The following is a 23,584-nucleotide window of genomic DNA, read 5'->3' as shown; positions in this document are numbered from 1 at the left end:
TGACGAAATGTACGAAGAAATAACTAATGTGATAAGGCACGTTAAGGTAGATGGTTCAAAATGGCTCTGAGCTCTATGGCATTTAACTTCTGAGGCAATCAGTCCCCTAGAACTTAGAACTACTTAAACCTAACTAACCTAAGGACATCACACACATCCATGTCCGAGGTAGGATTCGAACCTGAGACCGTCGCGGTCGCGTGGTTCCAGACTGTAGCGCCTAGAACCGCTCGGCCACCCCTGCCGGCAAGGTAAATGGAAACCTGATTCTCATGTGGGACTGGAATGCAAATGTGGATGAAGAACCAAGGGGAGATTGTCGGCAACTATGGACTTGGAAGAAAAAATGAAAGAACAACACGACTAATTGAGTTCTGATCGAAACACCAACAATTGCAAACACATTTTTCCAACATTTCAAGCTTAGAAGATACATCTCCAGAAGACAACAGGTCGACTACATTGTAGTGAAATCCCGTTTTTGGAACCAAGTAAAAAATTGCACGTTTTACCCATTTCCACATTGCAGGAACAGACAGTGCCAGAACATCGTCGTGATAAAAAATTCATTCAGATTGAAATGTATGGAGAAAAGGACAGCACAACAGAAATGGCAAACAGAAAAGTGGAAGTTGAGGGGCTGGCGAGGCAATATGCACAGGTAACAGATCTAATATCTAAATCTGTTGTATATAAAAAAACAAGAGCAAATGAATTACAACAGATCTTATTCAGAATGAGATTTTCACTCTGCCGCGGAGTGTGGACTGCTATGAATCCTCCTGGCAGATTAAAACTGTGCGCCGGACCGAGACTCGAACTCGGGACCTTTCCCTTTCGGGGGCAAGTGCTATACTAACTTGGTAGAGCACTTGCCCGCGAAAGTCAAAGGTCCCGAGTTCGAATCTCGGTCCGGCACACAGTTTTAATCTGCCAGGAGGTTTCATATCAGCGCACACTCCGCTGCAGAGTGAAAATCTCATTCTGGAAACATCCCCCAGGCTGCAGTATCCTTTCTTCCAGGAGTGCTACTTCTGCAAGTTTCGCAGCAGAGCTTCTGTGAAGTTTGGAAGTAGGAGACGAGGTACTGGCTGAAGTAAAGCTGTGAGGACGGGGCGTGAGTCGTGCTTGGGTAGGCTCAGATGGTAGCGCACTTGCCCACGAAAGGCAAAGGTCGCGAGTGCGAGTCTCGGTCCGGCACAAAGTTTTAGTCTGCCAGGAAGTTTCAGATCTTATTCAGCTTATCGAAAACAGAAGGCGATACGGAAACGCAACTGAGTAACATGGGAAAGCTGAATACAGAAGGCTAACGACTTTATTCAACAAAGATGCTAGGAATGCAGAAGAAAGTTTTACTTACGAAATGTGCACAGAAGTGGAAGAAAAAAATGCAAAATGCAAGAACCGATATAAAGGAAATGACATTTTCAGAGCCTTTACTGGACTCACGCAGATATGATTTTATAAATACAGACGAAGCGGCGAGTGATAATTTGTATGAAATTTGGGAATCTAGCCCGGGTCCCTGCTTATTATGCAGGTGCATTAGCCACTAAGTTACCTTAGCTAAGCGGTTCAGACAACTGAAACGGACTACCCGTACACGTAAAATCGTATCTGTATGAGACCAACAAAATATCTGAAAATGTGTCACTTTATTTGCATACGTACCTGCACCTGGGTTTCAGGCTCGGGTGAATTAGAAAGCAGCGAGGGGAACATGCTGTTTTGTGAAGACTTAGTGAAGAGATAGAAAGAATACACTGAGGAATTCTACGACGGAGCACCTACATTGGATGATTTAATACGAAAAGAAGAGGAGGCAGACATAGATGACATAGGAGACGACATTCTGCAAGAAGAGTTTGAGAAACCTGTAACGATCTATGGGAGAACAAAGCAATAGGCACTGATGACATTCCTGCATAATTAATCAAACCCATTGGTGGACAGCTTGAAAATGATACTGCTGAAACTGGTTGTTGTTGTTGTTGTTGTGGTCTTCAGTCCTGAGACTGGTTTGATGCGGCTGTCTATGCTACTCTATCCTGTGCAAGCTTCTTCCTCTCCCAGTACCTACTGAAACCTACATCCTTCTAAATCTGTATAGCGTACTCATCCCTCCACCCTCCACGCTGCCCTCCAATACTAAATTCGTGATCCCTTGATGCCTCGGAATGTGCCCTACCAACCGACCCCTTCTTCTACTCAAGTTGTGCCACAAACTCCTCTTCTCCCCAATTCTATTCAATACCTCCTCATTAGTTACGTGATCTACCCATCTCATCTTCAGCATTCTTCTGTAGCACCACATTTCGAAAGCTTCTATTCTCTTCTTGTCCAAACTGGTTATCGTCCATGTTTCACTTCCATACATGGCTACACTCCATACAAATACTTTGAGAAACGACTTCCTGACACTTAAATCTATACTCGATGTTAACAAATTTCTCTTCTTCGGAAACGATTTCCTTGCCATTGCCAGTCTACATTTTATATCCTCTCTACTTCGGCCATCATCAGTTATTTTACTCCCTAAATAGCAAAACTCCTTTACTACTTTAAGTGTCTAGACCCATCTATAACACAGGAGAGATCGACTTCCAGATATGCGTCATATGGTTCAAATGACACTGAGTACTTTCAGACTTAACATCTGAGGTCATCAGTCCCCTAGAAGTTAGAAGTACTTAAACCTAACTAACCTAAGGACATCACGCACATCCATGCCCCTAGGCAGGATTCGAACCTGCGACCGTAGCAGTCACGCGGTAATGCGTCATAGTTCCGGTTTTTGGACTCTAACATCACAGAAATCAAAATTCTCATCAAGATAATTTTGGGGAAAATTGAACAGAAGGTGGAGGATATGCTGGAAATCAGCTGGAGACACAGAAATACGAATCAACGAGTGCTGAGAAGGGTACAGGAAACCAGATCTCTGTGGAGGTACGTCCAAAGTAGAAGGTAGAAACTCGTGGGATACAGTTTAAGAGACAGCAAAATCATTGGAACAGTAGTAGAAAAATCTATTGAGAGAAAGAATCGCCGTGGCAGACATGTATCAGGTTATTTACGAAGTAGTATGCACTACATACGTGGAAAAGAAGAGGAAGACAGGCGGAAACAAACCTCAGGCTTTAACAGTAAGGAGACAGTTTTATTAGCCTTTCTGGCAAGTAATATTCCGACCGCCTAATAAACCTCAAGACTGTCAGCTCTTGTATTAACGGCCAGGCTCACTTCACGCTCATGATCTCTCTACTTTAGGTACAAAGATAATGACTGTTCGTGAAAGCCACTTTCAGTTATGTACTAATAACAATGTGTTCCAGCACGGAAATTACTGATTATCGTACGTGATATTGTTTTCTCACCCAATTTATTAAATATTTCTGCACGTCTTTTCACGAATGAACTCTTTCGTGAACTATTTTTGCTCTCTGATGCGACGTGGTACTTTCAACTGATAATCCTAATTTGCAACGAATTCTCAAGGCACACAATCGCACACAGCCGCTCCGTATGTAAGCTCAACACAACTCTCTGCACACCAACATGGCAAGTCATCTAGTAGTGATAGAGTATTTTTGATGATACATAGGAAGACAACGCGTTCCTCAGAGAAGAAACTTCGAAAATTCTAGAAAGCGAAAACTAAACAGTAGCGTATCACTACGTCATAACTCATAAATCAGTACTCCTTACTAGCTTTACAAAGATTTCTTGTCTGCTGGCTTTTAACTTGTAGTGATCTAAGTTTGTGACACCACTGCCCATGAACTGTCAAATCATGCGAGAGGCCGGCCGAAGTGGCCGTGCGGTTAAAGGCGCTGCAGTCTGGAATCGCAAGACCGCTACGGTCGCAGGTTCGAATGCTGCCTCGGGCATGGATGTTTGTGATGTCCTTAGGTTAGTTAGGTTTAACTAGTTCTAAGTTCTAGGGGACTAATGACCTCAGCAGTTGAGTCCCATAGTGCTCAGAGCCATTTGAACCATTTCAACCGTATTCAGTAATAATTACGGAGACAACTTCTGCAGTTCAACACAAGATGCCAGAACAACTCTTAGATAATATTTTGACTAAAGTTCAGTCTTGATCACGTCATATATGTTTTAATGATATAGATAACCGGTTTCGGTTCTTTCTACAAAACCATCACCAGACCAATGTCTCCCTTAGGATGGTAGGCGGAGCTCTCCTCGCTGCTCCTCGCATGAGTTGACTGCGTAGCAGCGAGGAGAGATCCGCCTACCATCCTAAGGGAGCCATGGGTCTGATGATGGTTTTGTAGAAAGAACCGAAACCGGTTATCTATATCATTAAAACATGTGATCAAGACTGAACTTTAGTCAAAATATAACAATTAATTGATCACTGCTTTCCAAAAATGTTTACCAAAATTAACTCTTAGATAAGCTCAATTACGTAACACATAACTACACATCACTGTACCACTACTGCCGTCGCCAAATAGCAACCACGACAAAGTACTCATAACGCTCTGTCAAACTACTTACAGGTGTATCTTCATAATTTTTTGTAGCAAAGCACATACAAATGGTCATTAACAAGAAAAAATAACAAACAAATTCTTAGCATAAATTGCACCAACAGCTGAGCTACGCTCACGGTGTAGTCACACAAAAGCAGTTTCTACCTAATTCGATAGATCCGTGTCATAGAGTGTAATTTACAAATTAACTTGCTCTCGCTGATACCTACACGCCATCAACATATAGCCAAAACTCGTCTTAGCGGTAACCACGGAATTCTGTTCAACGAACACACCAACCACAAGGTGAAGAAATACTCGCTCGCATAATTTGACATTTGATGCTCAGTAGTGTCACGAATATAGATCACGACAAGTTACAAGCCTGCAGACAACAAATCTTTGTAATGCTTGTAAGGAAAACTGCTATATTTCGTGTTATGTCGTAGTGATATGGTACCCTTTATTTAACGCTGTCTTCTAGAATTTTCAAAGCTTTTTCTCTAACGATGGCGTTGTCTTGCTATATACGAGGGTAAGTCAATTATTATCCGCAATTTAGTTATATTTTTGTTCATTTTGGTAGCGCTGTCGTTTTACGTTGATGACGCATGCTTTGTTTATTTGTTGTTATATCTTTGTAATTTTCAAGCTGCTAGGTAAGTTTCGTTATCGCTGCCGTGCTGATGTTCATGGCTGCTCCGCTGTCTATTTGCACCAAAGAAGAGCAACGTCCAGTGATCCGATTTTTGTGGTCGGAAGGCGTATCAGGGGCCGAAATTCATCGAAGACGTTCGGTGCAGTACGGGAACAGTGTTTTGCCACAACGGAGGACTGCGAATGGATTGAAAAATTTCGAAATGGTGAAAGGTGGCTTGTGTTCTTGTATTAGAGTGTAATTCTGGTTTTCTTGCGCAATTATAGTATTTCTATTTTTTTATCACTTCAGTATAAATGGTATTTGAAATTTCTTGTCTTATTGAAGAAGAACCGTGCCAGATGTGTACGTTGAGTCATACTTCTACACACAGAACAGTTATACTTGTGCTTTGGTTTCGTAGGTTTTATAGTTGCTGGGGACTTAATTAATTAATTGTGTTAACGAAAATTTTCATTTCATTCTTTGTTGTTGTTCTATGCAGTCAGATTGCGTACAAAAACTAGTCAGGGTCAACCGTTTACGAAACAGCGTAATCGGACATACAGCTACTAAATCAAAAAATTAAAATTATTTGCATTTTATTTAAATAAGCCCCCATGCAATGGTCGCACAAGTGTTACGCACGATGCAGGAGCCGGACGACCGTTTACCGCCACAAATGAAGAAACTATTGAGCGTTCACGTGAAATGATTCTCTTGGACAGACGATTAACTATGGCCGAAGTGGCACATCGTCTGCAAATTTGTCTCGGTTCTGCCTACGAAATCATCCACAACAGACTTGGGTTTCATGAAGTTTGTGCAAAACGGGTCACAAAAGAAATCACACGTTTGCATAAACAAACGCGCTTGGACACCTGCAAAAAACATTTGGATCGCTATGGTAAAGAAGGGGGCGACTTCTTAGACAGGATCATTACTGGTGACGAAACACGGGTCCATCATTAACAGCCGGAGAGTAAACGGCAAAGTATGGAATGGAAACATCCAAATCCGCCACACAAGGGAAAGTTCAAGACCACACCGTCCGCAGGAAAATGATGCTTGCGGTTTTTTTGGGACGCACAAGGTCCAGTACTGGAACATTATGGGGAAAGGGGCACAGCAATAAACAGTGTACGCTACTGTGAGATGCTAAAGCCTGCATTTCGAAGCAAACACCGACTATTGATGTCAAAAGACGTTGTGTTGTAGCACGACAATGCCCATCCGCATACAGCTGCCCACACTGTTGAAACGCTCCAGAAACTCAAATTTGAAGAACTGCATCATCCTCCATTTAGACCCTATCGTGTCCCTTCTGACTAGCACTTCTTTGGCCCACTCAAACAGGCATTACAGGGCCGTCGATTTGCCTAGGACGAAGCAGTGAAAGAAGCGGTGCATTCCTGGCTCACAGCTCAACCGGAACCTTCTTTTATGAGGGCATCAGGAAGCTTGTACAACGTTGGACCAAGTGCGTTGAAACGCAAGGAGACTATGTCGAAAAATGATGTTCTTGTAAGTTTCCTATTTGATTAGAATAAAATTTTATAACTACTTTGCGTGTAATAATTGACTTACCCTAGTATAAAAGCATCCTAGACATATTGTGAGGAATTAGCAAACTAAATTTTAAAAAAATCGTCACTGCCGATGCACGATCTCACGTTAACAGGAAAATATGAACAAAACACAAGCACGCCAACCACTGCGCCCAACCGACACTGCCTAGAATAGCCTTTAAACTTTTACCATGTTTCTCAGTTTGTGCACTACAACATCTTGGTAATGTATTTTTCCATACACAAGCAAACATGAAATAAAATTAACCACAAAACTGCGGGCCGACCGGAGTGGCCCTGCGGTTCTAGGCGCTACAGTCTGGAGCCGAGCGACCGCTACGGTCGCAGGTTCGAATACTGCCTCGGGCATGGATGTGTGTGATGTCCTTGGGTTAGTTAGGTTTAATTAGTTCTAAGTTCTAGGGGACTGATGACCTCAGAAGTTAAGTCGCATAGTGCTCAGAGCCACAAAACTGCGTGTTTTGAGTCATAATATGTGGCCGTAGCTTTTTTTTTCTGAGGGAAGAAATATCCCGTTTTATCTCTTTAACAAACATCAAGGGCAGCTAGCGCGTTTATAAATTTCTACATTTCAACAATGCTACGCAGCAAACAACATATAAATGCATCATTGACACATTTTGTAGAATTAAGAAATGAAAATTTAAAAAAAAATCTTCACTTAATAGACTCGATCCCATGTTAATTTAAAATATGAAGGAAACGCTAGCGTGATACTCACTGCGCTAGATCAACGTTTCAACAAACCGTTTTATAAACGTGTACCAGCAGTGACCGGTCAATTGAGACTACTGTCGCGCTAAATATGCACTGTGAGTAAATGTCAGCGGTGTCCTGGCAAAAATGATAACGAAGAGAGTTTCCAGGAAATGGACTCATGGCGAAGTTGTGCATGTAACTGGTTTCTACGAGGAAAGGCTGGCGTATGGAACGTACCGTTACTGGACTGCGGGAACTGATATCAGAAGTAAAGCTTGTTGACTAAAATGACTACAGCCTTTAAAACCTCCACAGATGTAGTTTATCCGCAGTTCAAGAAATCAGCCAAAGTAGTCTTATAACACAAATTAATTAACATAAAGAAATAAGTGATGTTTGAGACTTACCGTTTTGTAGCTAGGAAAATAGCCATTTAACTTCAAGTAACGCAGCTGTATCTCTAATTTCATAATATACCGTCGTATTTATTGATTGTATTACTATATAGGGTGTTGAAGAATAGACCTTTAGGAAGTTTAGAGTGATTCCTTAAGTGAATACAAGTAAAAACGTTCACATAAATGAATGGCCGTAAATGCTTCATTTAGCGGATATCAAGATGAACGTGATGTAATGTTATTAAAACATAATAGTTACTTTAGAAAATAATGAAGAGAATAAACGTAGCTCGCACTACAAATGCTAGTGTCACTTAACACTGATTGATTTACGCATGATATTATCTAGATTGGCAATTTTAGGTTCATTTACAAAATTTCATCCATATCCAGCGTTGCCATTCTCTTAAAATTTGGTTATTGTTGTTTATTTTCCATCAGAAGCTCTGCAATGAAATTCTCTCATCCTCCAAAATCATCCTGTTGCCTAATCCGCTCTCTTATCCAACAAGAACACTGTTGTTTCGTTTTATCTTTGTCACTGAAAGTATTAAAAGTGCAGCAAGGCCTCTTGCTTCACATACAAAATTACGGAACAAAAATCTCGCGGAATGCTATGTCTCAACTGTCACACACTGTGTGTAAACGCTTCCGACATATGCTCTCACAAGAATCTCACTTACAGAAACTGCCCTCAAGCATTGATTAGACAGTAAATATCAGTGAAAATGCGCCCCTAATAGAAACTCAACTGCGAGTACTATCTGAGAGCAAAAACTCGCAAGTGTATCTTAGCGGTGAGAACGCGCCGGGCAGGCAGGTTAGTGGGTGCCCTTCCTACCGTAGGGTTGCCTGGCGGTGGACGCTTCCCACCAACATGCAGCGATCTGAAACAATGACTCGGAGTACCTGCACCGACTGGCCTCACCGTAAATCATACTTTACTAAATACAATAACTTGATACACCTGAATACTGCATTTTAAAACCCTGAAACCGATCGTGGTTTTAATAAATAATTAGTACAAGTGAACATTATCAACCTAAATTAATTAGGTGCAAAAGAGGTAGTACTACTTAACACGCAGTCTAAGGTTAGCTTTCATGCTGACGCTTTGTACTCACGGGTGGATATTTATTTTACTTCAAGGTGAATTAAAGTTTACCTTTACCACGGCAAACGTTGTGACATAGCCTGTAGCTACACTTTATGCAGAACACATGTTTGTGCTACGACTGTAGATTTCATTCTTTTCGTATTTCAAATTTAGCTAAAATGTAAGTATGACTCAGGAAACGTTAGGAAAAATCAGTCCTTGACTAACTTTCCGAGCCACGCGGAGTAGCAGCGCGGTCTGAGGCGCCTTGTGACGGTCCGTGCGGCTCCTCCTGTCGGAGGTTCGAGTCCTCCCTCGGGCATAGCGTAAGTTAGTTTAAGTTACATTAAGTAGTGTGTAAGTCTAGGGACCGACAACCTTAGCAGTTTGGTCCCATAGGACCTTACCACAAATTTCCGAATTTTCCTAACTTTCCGACAGGTAAAACCTGTGCGCCGCTTGTGGTTACTACGCTTACATAAAAGTGAGTTAATTTTCAACTCTGCAACCGGAAACGTTTATACACAGGCTCGTACTGCCATCAACATCATGTGGAAATAGATGTTGTGTGCTGGAGTGTGTGTATTATGACGCTCGATAAGTTAAAATTGTTGTTTTTGTGGTCTTCAGTCCTGAGACTGATTTGATGCAGCTCTCCATGCTACTCTATCCTGTGCAAGCTTCTCCATCTCCCAGTACCCACTACAACCTACATCCCTCTGAATCTGCCTAGTGTATTCATCTCTTGGTCTCCCTCTACGAATTTTACCCTCCACGCTGCCCTCCAATACTAAATTGGTGATCCCTTGATGCCTCAGAACATGTCCTATCAACCGATCCCTTCTTCTAGTCAAGTAGTGCCACAAACTCCTCTTCTCCCCAATTCTATTCAGTGCCTCCTCATTAGTTATGTGATCTACCCATCTAATCTTCAGCATTCTTCTGTAGCACCACATTTCGAAAGCTTCTATTCTCTTCTTGTCCATGTTTCATTTCCATACATGGCTACGCTCCATACAAATACTTTCAGAAACGACTTCCTAACACTTAAATCTATACTCGACGTTACTTCGACCATCATCAGTTATTTTGCTCCCCAAATAGCAAAACTCCTTTACTACTTTAAGTGTCTCATTTCCTAATCTAATTCCCTCAGCATCACTCGACTTAATTCGATGACATTCCATAATCCTCGTTTCGCTCTTGTTGATGTTCATCTTATATCCTCCTTTCAAGACACCATCCATTCCGTTCAACTACCCTTCCAAGTCCTTTGCTGTCTCCCACAGAATTACAATGTCATCGGCGAACCCCAAAGTTTTTATTTCTTCTCCATGGATTTTAATACCTACTACAAGTTTATCTTTTGTTTCTTTCACTGCTTGATCAATATACAGATTGAATAACATCGAGGAGAGGCTGCAACCCAGTCTCACTCCCTTCCCAACCACTGCTTCCCTTTCATGTCCCTCGTCTCTTATAACTGCCATCAGGTTTCTGTACAAATTGTAAATAGCCTTTCGCTCCCTGTATTTTACCCCTGCCACCTTCAGAATTTGAAAGAGAGTATTCCAGTCAACATTGTCAAAAGCTTTCTCTAAGTCTACAAATGCTAGAAACTTAGGTTTGCATTTCCTTAATGTAGCTTCTAAGATAAGCCGTAAGGTCAGTATTGCCTCACGTGTTCCGTAATTTCTACGGAATCCAAACTGATCTTCCCCAAGGTCGGCTTCTACTAGTTTTTCCATTCATCTGTAAAGAATTCGCGTTAGTATTTTGCAGCTGTGACCTATTAAACTGATAGTTCGGTAATTTTCACATCTGTCAACACCTGCTTTCTTTGGGATTGGAATCATTATATTCTTCTTGAAGTCTGAGGGTATTTCGCCTGTCTCATACATCTTGCTCACCAGATGGTAGAGTTTTGTCAGGATTGGCCCTCCCAAGGCTGTCAGTAGTTCTAATGGAATGTTGTCTACTCCTGGGGCCTTGTTTCGACTCAGGTCTTTCAGTGCTCTGTCAAACTCTTCACGCAGTATCATATCTCCCATTTCATCTTCATCTACATCCTATTCCATTTCCATAATATTGTCCTCAAGTACATCGCCCTTGTATAGCCCCTATATATACTCCTTCCACCTTTCCGCTTTCCCTTCTTTGCTTAGAACTGGGTTTCCATCTGAGCTCTTGATATTCATACAAGTGGTTCTCTTTTTTCCAAAAGTCTCTTTAATTTTACTGTAGGCGGTAGCTATCTTACCCCTCGTGAGATAAGCCTCTACATCCTTACATTTGTCCTGTAGCCATACCCGCTTAGCCGCTTTGAACTTCCTGTCGACCTCATTTTTGAGACGTTTGTATTCCTTTTTGCCTGCTTCATTTACTGTATTTCTATATTTTCTCCTTTCATCAATTAAATTCAATATTTCTTCTGTCACCCAAGGATTTCTAATAGCCCTCGTCTTTTTACCTACTTGATCCTCTGCTGCCTTCACTACTTCATCTCTCAAAGCTACCCATTCTTCTTCTACTGTATTTCTTTCCCCCATTCCTGTCTATTGTTCCCTTATGCTCTCCCTGAAACTCTGTACAACCTCTGGTTTAGTCAGTTTATCCAGGTCCAATCTCCTAAAATTCCCCCTTTCCTGCAATTTCTTCAGTTTAAATCTACAGTTCATAACCAGTTAAAATTAGACTCGACGATTGCTACTGCAAGTATTATGCTATTAGACCTGTTCTCACATAGCATTCATCGTTAGATCACTATTTTCCTTATTTTGGCTTTGATTAATAAAAGAGGAGACACCCCACATATTTGAACTCTCTTGTGACATCGTCGTAGTATTCCCAAAGGCCATTCCATAATTCCCTGTTTGTTGCTCGCTTCTTAGCAGCTTTGGCTGACGGAGAATAAATCCATTGCGGACTTGGATCTCCTCCTGATGAACTGGGGAAGAATCAGGCATAAATTACCAGATATCTCCCTCTCTCCTCGCCCCAACATGCGAGCCATTCGCAAACTACGTCTTGGCAGGAGCAGTCATCTCTAACAATGTTTGGTATGGATGGGACCGCTATAACTGTGGAGCATATGCATCACATATAAGACAATCGGCGCGAGAATGTCAGTCACAGATAAAAATTTATCATCTAAGAATAGGACATTGCATGCGCCGAGTCAGAAAAATGCACAGTTTTTACGAATCATAAGGTTAATTATGAAAACGGAGGGCATGTGTTGGAATGCCAGGCAACGGCGACTCAGAACAACAATCTCTCTGAGGGCGCAGACGACAAGTGAGTGGTTTCCATGATTTTTCTCGGTTAAGCTGGTTGCCTGCTAATTGAATTTTCCGCATATTTCTTCACCACTCAATTTTGCAACACGATGAGGCTATGGCCTGTATTTTAACTTGCCCCTAACCTACGGCATGGTTGGTGGAAATACAATGCACAACTACTGCAGGTTTGCTGGGTTGTAAAAGGATAGCGTGTCGCTGGTGTTCTATGCACCACTCTTATATAAATGGTTTAAATGGCTCTAAGCACTATGGGACTTAACATCTGAGGTCCCCTAGACTCAGAACTACTTAAACCAAACCAAACTAAGGACATCACACACATCCATGCCCGAGGAATGGATGTGCCTGAACCTGCGAACGTAGCAGCAGCTCGGTTCCAGACTGAAGCGCCTAGAACCGCACGGACACAATGGCCGGTGCAGTCTTCTATAGTGCGTCTTGCTTGTCCTGTGTAACTTTTGCCACAAAGACAAGAAATTTGACACATACCTGCTTTTCGTAAAAGCAGATGATCTTTCACAGATCTGAGAAGAGCTGACGTCTTGACCGTGAGTGGAAGATTACATCCGCTCTATGTTTTTTCTGTATTCTGGGAGTCTTTGAAGAAACACTTCCAACATATGGCAGGAAGTCTGTCGACTCTTTTATCTCACTTTTTACAGGATTATTGTTTAAACGAAGTCTTTTGATTTATAATGTATTTCCTTGTTCCCAGAATGAGATTTTCACTCTGCAGCGGAGTGTGCGCTGATATGAAACTTCCTGGCAGAATAAAACTGTGTGCCGGACCGAAACTCGAACTCGGGACCTTTGCCTTTCGCGGGCAAGTGTTCTGCCAACTGAGCTACCCAAGCACGACTCACGCCCCGTCCTCACAGCTTTACCTCTTTAGCACACTGGACTCGCATTCGGGAGGACGACGGTTCAATCCCGTCTCCGGCCATCCTGATTTAGGTTTTCTGTGATTTCCCTGAATCCCTTCAGGCAAATACCGGGATGGTTCCTTTGAAAGGGCACGGCCAATTTCCTTCCTCCTCCTTCCCTCACCCGAGCTTGCGTCCGTCTCTAATGACCTCGTTGTCGACGGGACGTTAAACACTAATATCCTCCTCCTCCTCCTCGAGCTTTACTTCTGCCAGTATCTCGTCTCCTACCTTCCAAACTTTACAGAAGCTCTCCTGCGAACCATGCAGAACTAGTACTCCTGAAAGAATGGATATTATTTCCTTGTTGTTTCTTCCTGTTTGATAATTCCATCTATAAACTACTAATGCCGAATTGGTGAAAGGGAAAAGCCCGGACACCAATTGCTCGAAAATATGGTCAAGGTGGCTATTTTTCCCAAAGCTCATTTTCAGTCTGTTTACCTCGACTTAGCTTCTTCCACATATAATGCATAATACTACAGAATGACTTATAAATGAGATGCAACTGTGGAAGTTTTTCTGCAGTGTTTCATTACGTTGGTGGATATTTCTACTGTTTGTTTGTACTTCGCAAATGACCAGTTATTGTTTTCGACCATTGTCAGATCCATCGAAATGAATCAATTTTTACTGTCATAATAAAAAACGCAGATAGAACATAGAGAACTAACGGTGCAAACCATACCATCTGATACACAGTGTTGCCTCATATAGATACCATTACTTAGGAAGTGACAACGGCTGGAGAAAAGTTCGCAACGCCTTATGTATATGTATTTCTGTCAGCATTTTTTATAGCTCTGAGGTAAAAAAAGAGATACGTTGACGTCCATTGAGCAGAGGTTGTGACATATCATTTCTCAGCCTACAGAGAGGAGTGTTCGACGGAGTATTTTATTGGCTTCAATTTCAATTTGTGCACTGGTTTATTTCATGGGCATCTTAACTGACTGAAATCGGCATATTGGAAAATGACGTTAGCTGTTGGCAAGGCAGAAAGCGACATTTGAATTTTCGTGAGATATTTCCATGAGATGTATTAGTGGTCCTCGCTTGTTTCTGCAGCCAGATACTAACGAATGGTCTTTCCTAATCCACATTAAACTGGCTTGTAAAGCATACAGAATATTGTGACCGGGAGTATATTGGACTGCTCACTGACAAAAGTAGCATTAAATGGCAACACGTAAAAAAATACTGTGAAGACGCAGCACCTACCACGCATCAGAAAAGATAGACATTAGAGGGGAAGGAGAGAAATACCCAACGTTAGTAGACATTTTTGAGTCGTAAAAGTATCATTGTGCAGTGTCTGGAGTGTCTGGATGATCAACTGTTTCCTGAGTCGAGTGGAGTACGCGAAATGAGGGGTCGGTAAACAGTGCTCGTTGCTGTAGCAGGCAAGTTTTTGGTCCACTGGGGTGGAGGGAGGTTACGTAGTATTGCACTTACAAGTATGCAGACTTCGACGGGCAATTCAGTTTGAGTGCAAACCTTTTCGGTATCTAAGGCCGCGTCACAATGGAACGTCAAACAATTATATGATCGAACCTCGAAAGTCTCAGCGACATGAACAGTGCTGATTTCCCCAGGTTACTGTTGGCGTGCTCTCAGCGACCCCAGACAAACCGGCCGCCTATGTTCGTGAACCAGCTTCTTAACAAGATGCGATGTCAACAGCATAGACAAGCGGTAACAAGAGAACTTGTTGTGCGGCTTCGACCACTTGCTGCAGGAAAACACTGCCTCTGGGTACGGGCTGACTTTCAGCTGCTGTTTGTCAGACAATTGTAGTACGATCAATAGCGTTCCACACAACCGACTCACCATGGGCATCTTTACTACAAACCGTTATATAGTAACATAGGCTGACATGGGACAGGCGAAATAAGATGGTCTATGTAGAGAGCAAGGTGTTCGAAATTTTGATGAAAATAGTTACAAGGTAATGTAGAATATATAAAGGAACCGAGAAGGGAAAATAAGAATAGAAGAGGATAAAAGAAGTGTTAGTATTAGGAAAGAAGTAATATTGGAGTGTAGTATTCGGGCTACACAGTAAATAAACAATCACGAAAATAAAAGTAAATTTCGGAAGCGGAATTAACTTTCGGGGTGAAAGGATGTCAATGATAAGATTGGCTGTTGACGTTACTATTCTCAGTGAATGTGAGGAAGAATTGCAGGACATATTAATTAGAATGAACAGTCTAATGAGTTCATATTACGGGCTGAGAGTGAACTGAATAATGACGAAAGTAGCGAGGAATAGCAGAAATGGCATTAGCGACAAGCTAACCTCAAAATTGGAAGCCAGGATGTAGACGAAGTGATAGAAGTCTGCAAAATAGTAAATAAAGTAACAGACGACGCTAGGGTAACTACGAGGTAGGCAAAGAGGGAATTCGCTCTACAAAAGAAGTCTAATAATATCAAATATCGGCCTATATTTGAGGATAAATTTTTTGATAATGTACATTTCGAACACTGCACTGCGTAGAACTGAATCATGGGCTGTGGGATAACTGATGAAACAAAATAGAAGCGTTTGAGATGTGGTGCCCTGGAAGAATAACGAAAATTAGGTGGACTGAAAAGAAGTGAGAATGTTCTCCGTAGAAAATATTGAGAAGAAGAGGGGACAGGATGATGGGACATTTGTTACATCGAGGAATAGCTTCCATGGTACTTTAGATGTATAAGATACAGACTGTGTACAAGTGTTACGCCGGCCGGAGTGGCCGAGCGGTTCTAGGCGCTATAGTCTGGAGCTGCGCGACCGCTACGGTCACAGATTCGAATCCTGCCTCGGGCATGGATGTGTGTGATGTCCTTCGGTTATAGTAGTTCTAAGGTTTTGGGGGACTGATGACTTCAGAAGTTAAGTCCCACAGTGCTCAGAGCCATTTGAAACATTTTGAACAAGTGTTACTCACAGGTAAAAATATTCGCACAGGACAAGATTTCGTAGTAGGCTTCTTCAAACAAGCCAGAAGTCTGACTTAAATCGTAGAAGACTACACTCCAAACAAACTCATCAGAACTATGTCCGCACTGACCTCGGAAGGGCCAACGGTACCGGCCGATCGTTGTGTCATTCTCGACCTATAGGCACTGGATGGGGATATGAAGAGGTATGTGTTCAGCACACCGTTCTTCCGGCTGTTGTCAGTATTTGTGACAGGAATATTTTGAAATGAAACTTTATTAAATTTAAATTTGCTTTCAATATTAAAATAATTTCTCTTTTCCTGAAGCACATTGCTAGCGACTGCCATTCGCTGTTTTATATCATCTCTGCGTTGGCGTTCATCACTTATTTTGCTGCCCGAATAGCAAAACTCATCTGCTTCTTTTGTTGTCTCACTTCCTAGTTTAATTCCGCCAACATCATCTGCTTCATTTAGACTACAATACAATACAATACCCTTATTCTTCATTCGTTGAAGTTCACTTGTTTACTCTTGTTAAGACGCTATCCACTCCGTTCAACTGATCTTTCAATTCTTCTGTCTCTACCAGAGTTTGGATGTCATCGGCAAATCTTAAATTTTTTACATCCTCTCATTGAACTGCACTTCCCTTCCCAAATATTCCGCCTACCCGTTATTTTAATTTGCGAGAGACAGCGGTGACTCCACTATCAACACGTTTCTGCCTCCGGCATTTAACTGCTGTGAAAACAGTTTTTTCTCAGAAGAAGTAGACCAGTTAACAGGCCTACCACAGTGGCACGGCTAACAGGCCGACCACAGTGGCACGGGTAACACTCAATGCTTGCAGGATCAGGGGAATTGTGAGTTGCATGCATTGACCGTCGACAATATGACCAAATGCGTCCACATACAGGGCAATGCCAGTCCTACTGTCACACTGCGTACCTGTACCCGTTTCAAAGACATCCTAGACGTGTCACACATGTAAGGTCTCTATTGTTAATAGCGCCGACGCTTGCTTTAATTCGATCGTTCATGGATGGAAGCCAAACATAAACATAATACAGAAGGAATAGGCAGGCAATTTATCAAGTTCTATTTGCAGAATTACGCGTCATCGAAAGATTACGGCATCAAGTTTCTCATATATAATCAAACTTTCTACATTATTTAACATTATGTTCATTAAAACGCTCATATTCTAAAAAGTTTTACATTTAGTGTGAAATCCAATATTGTGAAGTAACATAAACAGTGGAAACAGTAGTAGCTATAGCACGAAAAAATTCTTTCACAAGAAATAGAGCAATGAAGAAAAATTACAGGTAGGCAGATTAAAAAATGGGGCATTGGCAATTGTAGATGTGTTGGAAGCGTTGCGAGAAGCGATGGGGAAAGAAAATGGGTGAGTGAGAAACAAAAACAGAAACAAGTGTAAAAGGTACTGTTTAGCAGAGTTACTGTTTCACCGAAGACAATGGGCACAAATTTAATTTTCTTTTTTTTGTGAGAAGTTAACGAGGTCGATAAAACAATATGCGTCAGTTTTTTCTTAAGTGCAACAAGTCATTGAACTGTCCGTAGGACGCACGTATTGGCTCTGTGATGCGAGGTACTAGGGGTGTATGAGCACCAAGGAGCCGAGGAAGTAGCATAGCGAAAGGCAGTCTCGTAAGTTTTCCGGCCACCACCATCTCAACTGGATTCATGGAGCCCTTACATAGCGAAAAATGACGGATATTGGACGAGTAACGCACATATACAAGCCTGGTAACACTAACCTGTTCACTTCATATGCTGTACTGGATTACATTGCAATAACAGTAAGCGATTCGTCTGACATGCGACTCTAAGTACAGAGAATATTTACAATTTTATGCAGCTGCAAGTAGAATACCGCGTTGCATGACGCAAAATTGGGTTTCCTTAAACCTGTTGAACAGCTGTGTTTACGAATCTGTTAGTTCGGATAGTTCAACAGAAAATTAAAGGGATATTTAATAGTGTGGTAGAGCATTACAGTTTTACATTGGTGCATGCAGCTCTTGTGGATCTGTACGTAGAGGTAGGCTTCTAAAGGCAGTCACGTCGGTAGTTGATGGTGATAATACCGTCCCCGTAGTAAGCGGGAGATGGTTGTAATAAATATCACCATTCTCCTCCTCCTGTGCTGTATCCTTAGTACCTATTAACATTTCCGTACATCAGTCCCAAAATTTTCGAGACCGGATTAATACAAATATTCTCCTCTCACGGGAGTACAAGGTAGAGAATGTTCGTAGAACCATGTGAAATAGTCAGAGAAGTCCTTCTTTGGGATGTTTATCAACTTATTCGTGGCACTGACTTGAATATCGGTTATGTCGTCAAAGCACTGCGCTTTCATTCTGCACTTTTGGTAGGTGTTTTTGGTAGGCTCATAGTGGTAACATCAAGTCTCGTCATCCGTGAAAATTATTTTATTAGATATCGACGTGTCATTGTTTCTCTTCGGTAATTAAGGTGTGAGGGACATTCTGGAGAATGTCTTGCTCACTTGATTTAGAAATATTGCGCCAGTGCGATTTTCAACACTACAACACTGACACACTATGGTCGCATGCCGACAACTTAACACCACCTGCACACTGTTGACTTGCTGAATGCACATCTGCTATATACAGCTGTAAACTGACACTGTAATTACTCAGCAAAGCTGTGAAGGTTTCTTTTACTCCAGCAATATTATGGATACAAGAAAACCGTTGGCTGATGTAGGTGTAAGAGGTAAATTTTCGAGAGTCAAGAGTTTCATGACAAGCGTTTCGTTTTGGTATTACGATTACAAACGCGCGAATTAGCGAACGCTGTTCCTAGATTAATTTTTTGCCCCCACGCTGATATTATGGTGCATTCCTACGAACAATAGGCTCGCATTTCCAGATAAGATGCTCCCACTAATTAAGAAACGCATTGTTCTCCTCTTTGTCCTGACGGATGTAGATAAAATGGCGAGGGGATTCTAGCGCCTTTCTTCGTGCCCTCACATTGCGTTCGTAGACACTGCACGTGTCGAGGTACCAAGGGCTTGACATCCTTTTGTGATTCTGCGGAAATTAAACCCCGTCTTATTTCCACGGGACGATTGTTACCCTCCCCAACTGGCATCCAGGACAAATGCTCACATTGTTCTTCTCAATCTCAAAATATCACTGGCCAAGAGAATTTCTTGCGTGCTATCTCGTATTTCTCAAGAATAGGAGATGAGGCAGCACTAAGAGAAATCTCGTTGCAGCGCTGTCAAATAACAGCTGCTGCTGCGGCGGTTGGGTAGGCAAGTGACGTCGTCCACAGCCACTATTTTGTGTCCATAAACCTTAGAGATCGTAGACGGTTTGTAGTGGCAGCAGCGACACGAAAACTGCATAAACTGGCACATTATTAGTAGTCGAAAAGCATGTAAAGTAAATAAAATAACGCTTTGAGATACTTTTAACTCGTTCCGTTGTATCTGCGTTAACCGAAACCAGTTTACTTCTTACGAATTTAGCCAAGATGCTGACGAAAAACAGCATTCTCAGGTGTCTATTTGTAACAATTTCTATAACCCTTAAAAACAAAACACACTAGGGGATATTAAATAAATTTTTCAGATAGTGGCTTCCAAAACTGATTATAAAATTTAAAGAAGGAAGTTTTGTGGAAGAATGGAAGACTATATGAGAATAGCGTCAGTTAATGGTTAAAAGCAAAATGCGGTACAGCGTCTGATATTGTCGACCACTAACAGTTAAATACTATAAACATCGAGACAGAAGAAGCTTGTAGGTATCACTGCATAGAACATAAATTGTAGATTGATGAAGAACACAGGGGGAAGGAATATTCAACAAACACATATTAGTAGTACAAAGTTTCCTTCGTGATAAACACGCTTCTGAGCACTTGCAGCTAAAGTTAATATTTCAGGAAAATAGTGCACAATGTTTCTACACGTGCTGTTAGTGTATTTGATTTCGAAAGTTTTAGTCTCATGTCCAAATGAATTCATTACCAGATTTTCGTATACGTAATACGTAAGCAAACAGTAAATATTTGCACTTAAAACAGTAAAATTTTAATATTATTTAAGCATGTGATTTGAGATATTGAGGCTGAACATTAGAATAAAAATATACTATGTTTAGTACTTCTTCATCAGTTATTCTATCTATCCATCCAGTCTTCAGTAATTTTCTGTTACACCACATTTCTAAAGTTTCTATTTTCTTCTTTTCTTAACTCTTTATTGTTCACATTTCACTTCCAAACAAGGCTACAGTCCATAGAAACACTTTCATTAACGAATTGCTGATACGGAAATTTGTATTCGATGCTAAAAAATTACTTTTTTTGTAGGAATGCTTTTCTTGTCAACCTTGCTCTGCATTTCAAATCCCCTCCACTTCGACCATGATAAGTTTAGATTCCTTCAAAAAGAGGCAAACTCATCTGTCTTTACTGTCTCTAATCTAGTCCTGTCAGCATCACCTGATTCCGTTATCGTTATTGTACTTTGCTTGATATTCATTTCACAAAACTTTTCAAGACATTATCCCCTCCATCGAACCGATCTTCCGAGTACTTCGCTTTGTCTGACATAAATACAATATAGTTAGTTACTTTCTCCATAGATTATTAAAAGTTTACAGTTTATCCGACATTTACACATGATTAGAGTTAACACTTAAGAACCCATTATTTTACTGACAAACGTCAGAGATTTTATTTCTCCTTCCTCAAATTGTAATGAACCTTACAAATTTGTCAAATTAAATAACATCCGAGATACGCTACAACTCTGCCTTATTATCCTCTCAAATACTGCTTCACATTCATATCTTCCGAATCTCGCCATACCCGAATCTTATGGTTTCTGTGCCATTTATAGAAAACTCTATATTTTAACCTTGCTACTTTCAGAATATCCAGTCAACATCCTGAAAAGCTTTCTCTAAATCTATAAAGGCTATGATGTAGTCTCACCTTTCTTCAGTATGTTTTCCAAAACAAGAGCAAGTATTGCCGAAATTGTTTCTACATTTCTCCGAAACACAAAATGATCTTCCCGATGTCGGTTTCTGCCATCTATTTTCATCTGTAAATAATTAGAATGACTATTTTGCAATCATGACTTCTTCAGCTGGTAGTTCGAAAGTATTCACAGTCGTCAACATCTTTTTTTGGAATAGGAATTATTAAATTCTCCTACTATTTCGAGAGTATTTCGTCTCTTACATATCTCTTACGTATCAGTACAAGCAGTTTTGTAGTGCCTACCACTCCTAAGGATCTGAATGATTCTGAGGGAGTGTCGTCTAATCGAGGGGTCTTGCTCCGACTTAGGTTTCGAGAGCTCTGTGAAATTCTTTTCGCAGTATTGTATCTCCTACTCTTTCTCCATTTACTCTTTGCTCCGTTTCAAACAAAAATGTCTTCAAATTCGTTTCCCTTGTATAGCCCATCTACACTATTTGATCAAAAGTATCCGGACACACTGGCTGAAAATGACTTACAAGTTCGTGGCGCCTTCCAGCGGTAATGCTGGAATTCAATATGGTGTTCGCCCACCCTTAGCCTAGATGACAACTTCCACTCTCGTAGGCATACAGGTTTCTTGGGGAATGGCAGCCCATTCCGCACGGAGTGCAGCACTGAGGAGAGGTATCTATGTCGGTCGGTGAGGTCTAGCACGAAGTCGACGTTCTAAAACATTCCACAGGTGTTCTATAGGATTCAGGTCAGGACTCTGTGCCGACCAGTCCAGCTCGAGCGTGTTGAAAGATGCAATCGCCATCCCTAATTAGTTCTTCAATAGTGGGAAGCAAGAAAGTGCTTAAAACATCAATGTAGACTTGTGCTGCGATAGTGACACGCAAACCAACAAGGGGTGCAAGCCGCTTCCATGAAACGCACTATAACACCACTGCCTCCGAATTTTACTGTTGGCACTAGACACGCTGGCAGATAACGTTCACCGGGCGTTGGCCATACCTACACCCCGCCATCGGATCACCACATTGTGTACCGTGATTCTTCACTCCACACAACGTTTTTCCGCTGTTCAGTCGTCCAATGTATACACTCCTTACACCAAGCGAGGCGTCGTTTGGCATTTATCGGCGTGATGTGGGGCTTATGAGCAGCCGCTCGACCATGAAATCCTAGTTTTCTCACCTCCCGCCTAACTGTCATAGAGCTTGCAGTGGCTCCTGAAGCAGTTTGGAATTCCTGCCTGGAACGAGAGAATACATACGGTGTTAGGCTGCACTTATTGTAATTGCTTAAGGAGTTGTCCACATCAACATATATAACTTCTGATTAACGAGTTTCGTTAACTACATTGTAACTCTTTATCTCGTTGTCAGTGGTATATGTGGTCCGTATGTCATTTGTATATAGACTTATCAAGCCAATGTACAGTGCCTGAAATGGGTATTTCTGACAAGTTACCGAATCACTTCACGTAGAGGAAAGTATATGTGATCATACTAGGAATATAAAGTAAGGCAGAAAATATGCTTGCTTAGCAAGAGTGGCAGGATACAAATGTCAGAGTGTATTATTAGTCAGCATCAAACATTCAGTGCTGAGGACGAAAATGGGAAGCACAAATGGAATAAATTCAAATGCATAGTTTCAGAATGGTGGATCACAGCAATCAGTCGTCCTTTCCTTTCAGGTCTTATTAAGCAAATCTAGATTTTGGCTACTACCTAGCCGTTATCAATGCACTATTTCATAGTATCAATGCATGCACAGTACGTCATTACCCTAATGTTCGGGCTTCTGTCACAGTTCGTTCAAGACTCTTGAACTGTGGAAGTCACATAACAGCCGGTGAGTGCATCCATATTCCTAATGGAAGGAACCTGATGGTTCAAAATCATCGTTCAGTATACTTTGGACAAATATGCTCCGAGCAAGGTCTTAAGGGATGTGAAAAACCCACCGCGGTTTAATAGCCACGTAAACAAACAGGGCTTTATCACAGAGTCAAGAGAAGTCAAACCACAGCGGACAAACAGAAGCTAAACGAAGCGAAAATGGGAGTGAAGGGAACAATGAGAGAAGCGTTCAGTAACTCTGAAAGTAAAATTTTATCAACCCATGTGAATGAAACCCTAAGAGAACTTTGTTTTACATGTACTCACTAAGCCCGTTATTCATTCTCTCAAGACCATACGGGCACCAATGCTTAAGAAAACAGAGAGAAGGGCGAAATACCGAATTCGATCTTCCGAAATTATTTCATTTCAGAAAATCGTAACAGGATGTTTCCTTTCAGTCATCGTACCGACGTACGTAGTGATAAACACTAAGATGACGGATCGTGCAATAGGAAAGCAACTACAGTCTCTTAGTAGTGGAAAAGCATCCGTACAACATGAGACACCTAGAAGATTGTACGAAGATTATTCTAGACGGCTCGAGCCCTGGCGCTCAGGTTGACGCTGTGTTCCTTCTTCTTTAGAAAGGCATTTGAC

General features: G+C 41.5%; 1 protein-coding gene across 1 annotated transcript in view; it reads left to right on the top strand.

Moving 5' to 3' along the window:
• Positions 1 to 23,584, top strand: part of LOC126456647 (ionotropic receptor 75a-like) — a 198,854-nt gene that overhangs the window by 16,591 nt on the left and 158,679 nt on the right. The window contains exon 2 of the mRNA XM_050092393.1: positions 530 to 661. Coding sequence (XP_049948350.1) covers positions 530 to 661 — 132 coding nt within the window. The remainder of the gene's footprint in view (positions 1 to 529; positions 662 to 23,584) is intronic.

This window comes from Schistocerca serialis, chromosome 1, assembly GCF_023864345.2.
Source record: "Schistocerca serialis cubense isolate TAMUIC-IGC-003099 chromosome 1, iqSchSeri2.2, whole genome shotgun sequence".
In the NCBI taxonomy this organism is placed as follows: Eukaryota; Metazoa; Arthropoda; class Insecta; order Orthoptera; family Acrididae; genus Schistocerca; species Schistocerca serialis.
The sequence above is the reverse complement of the archived record's forward strand: the minus strand, read 5'-3'. Positions and strand labels throughout refer to the sequence as shown.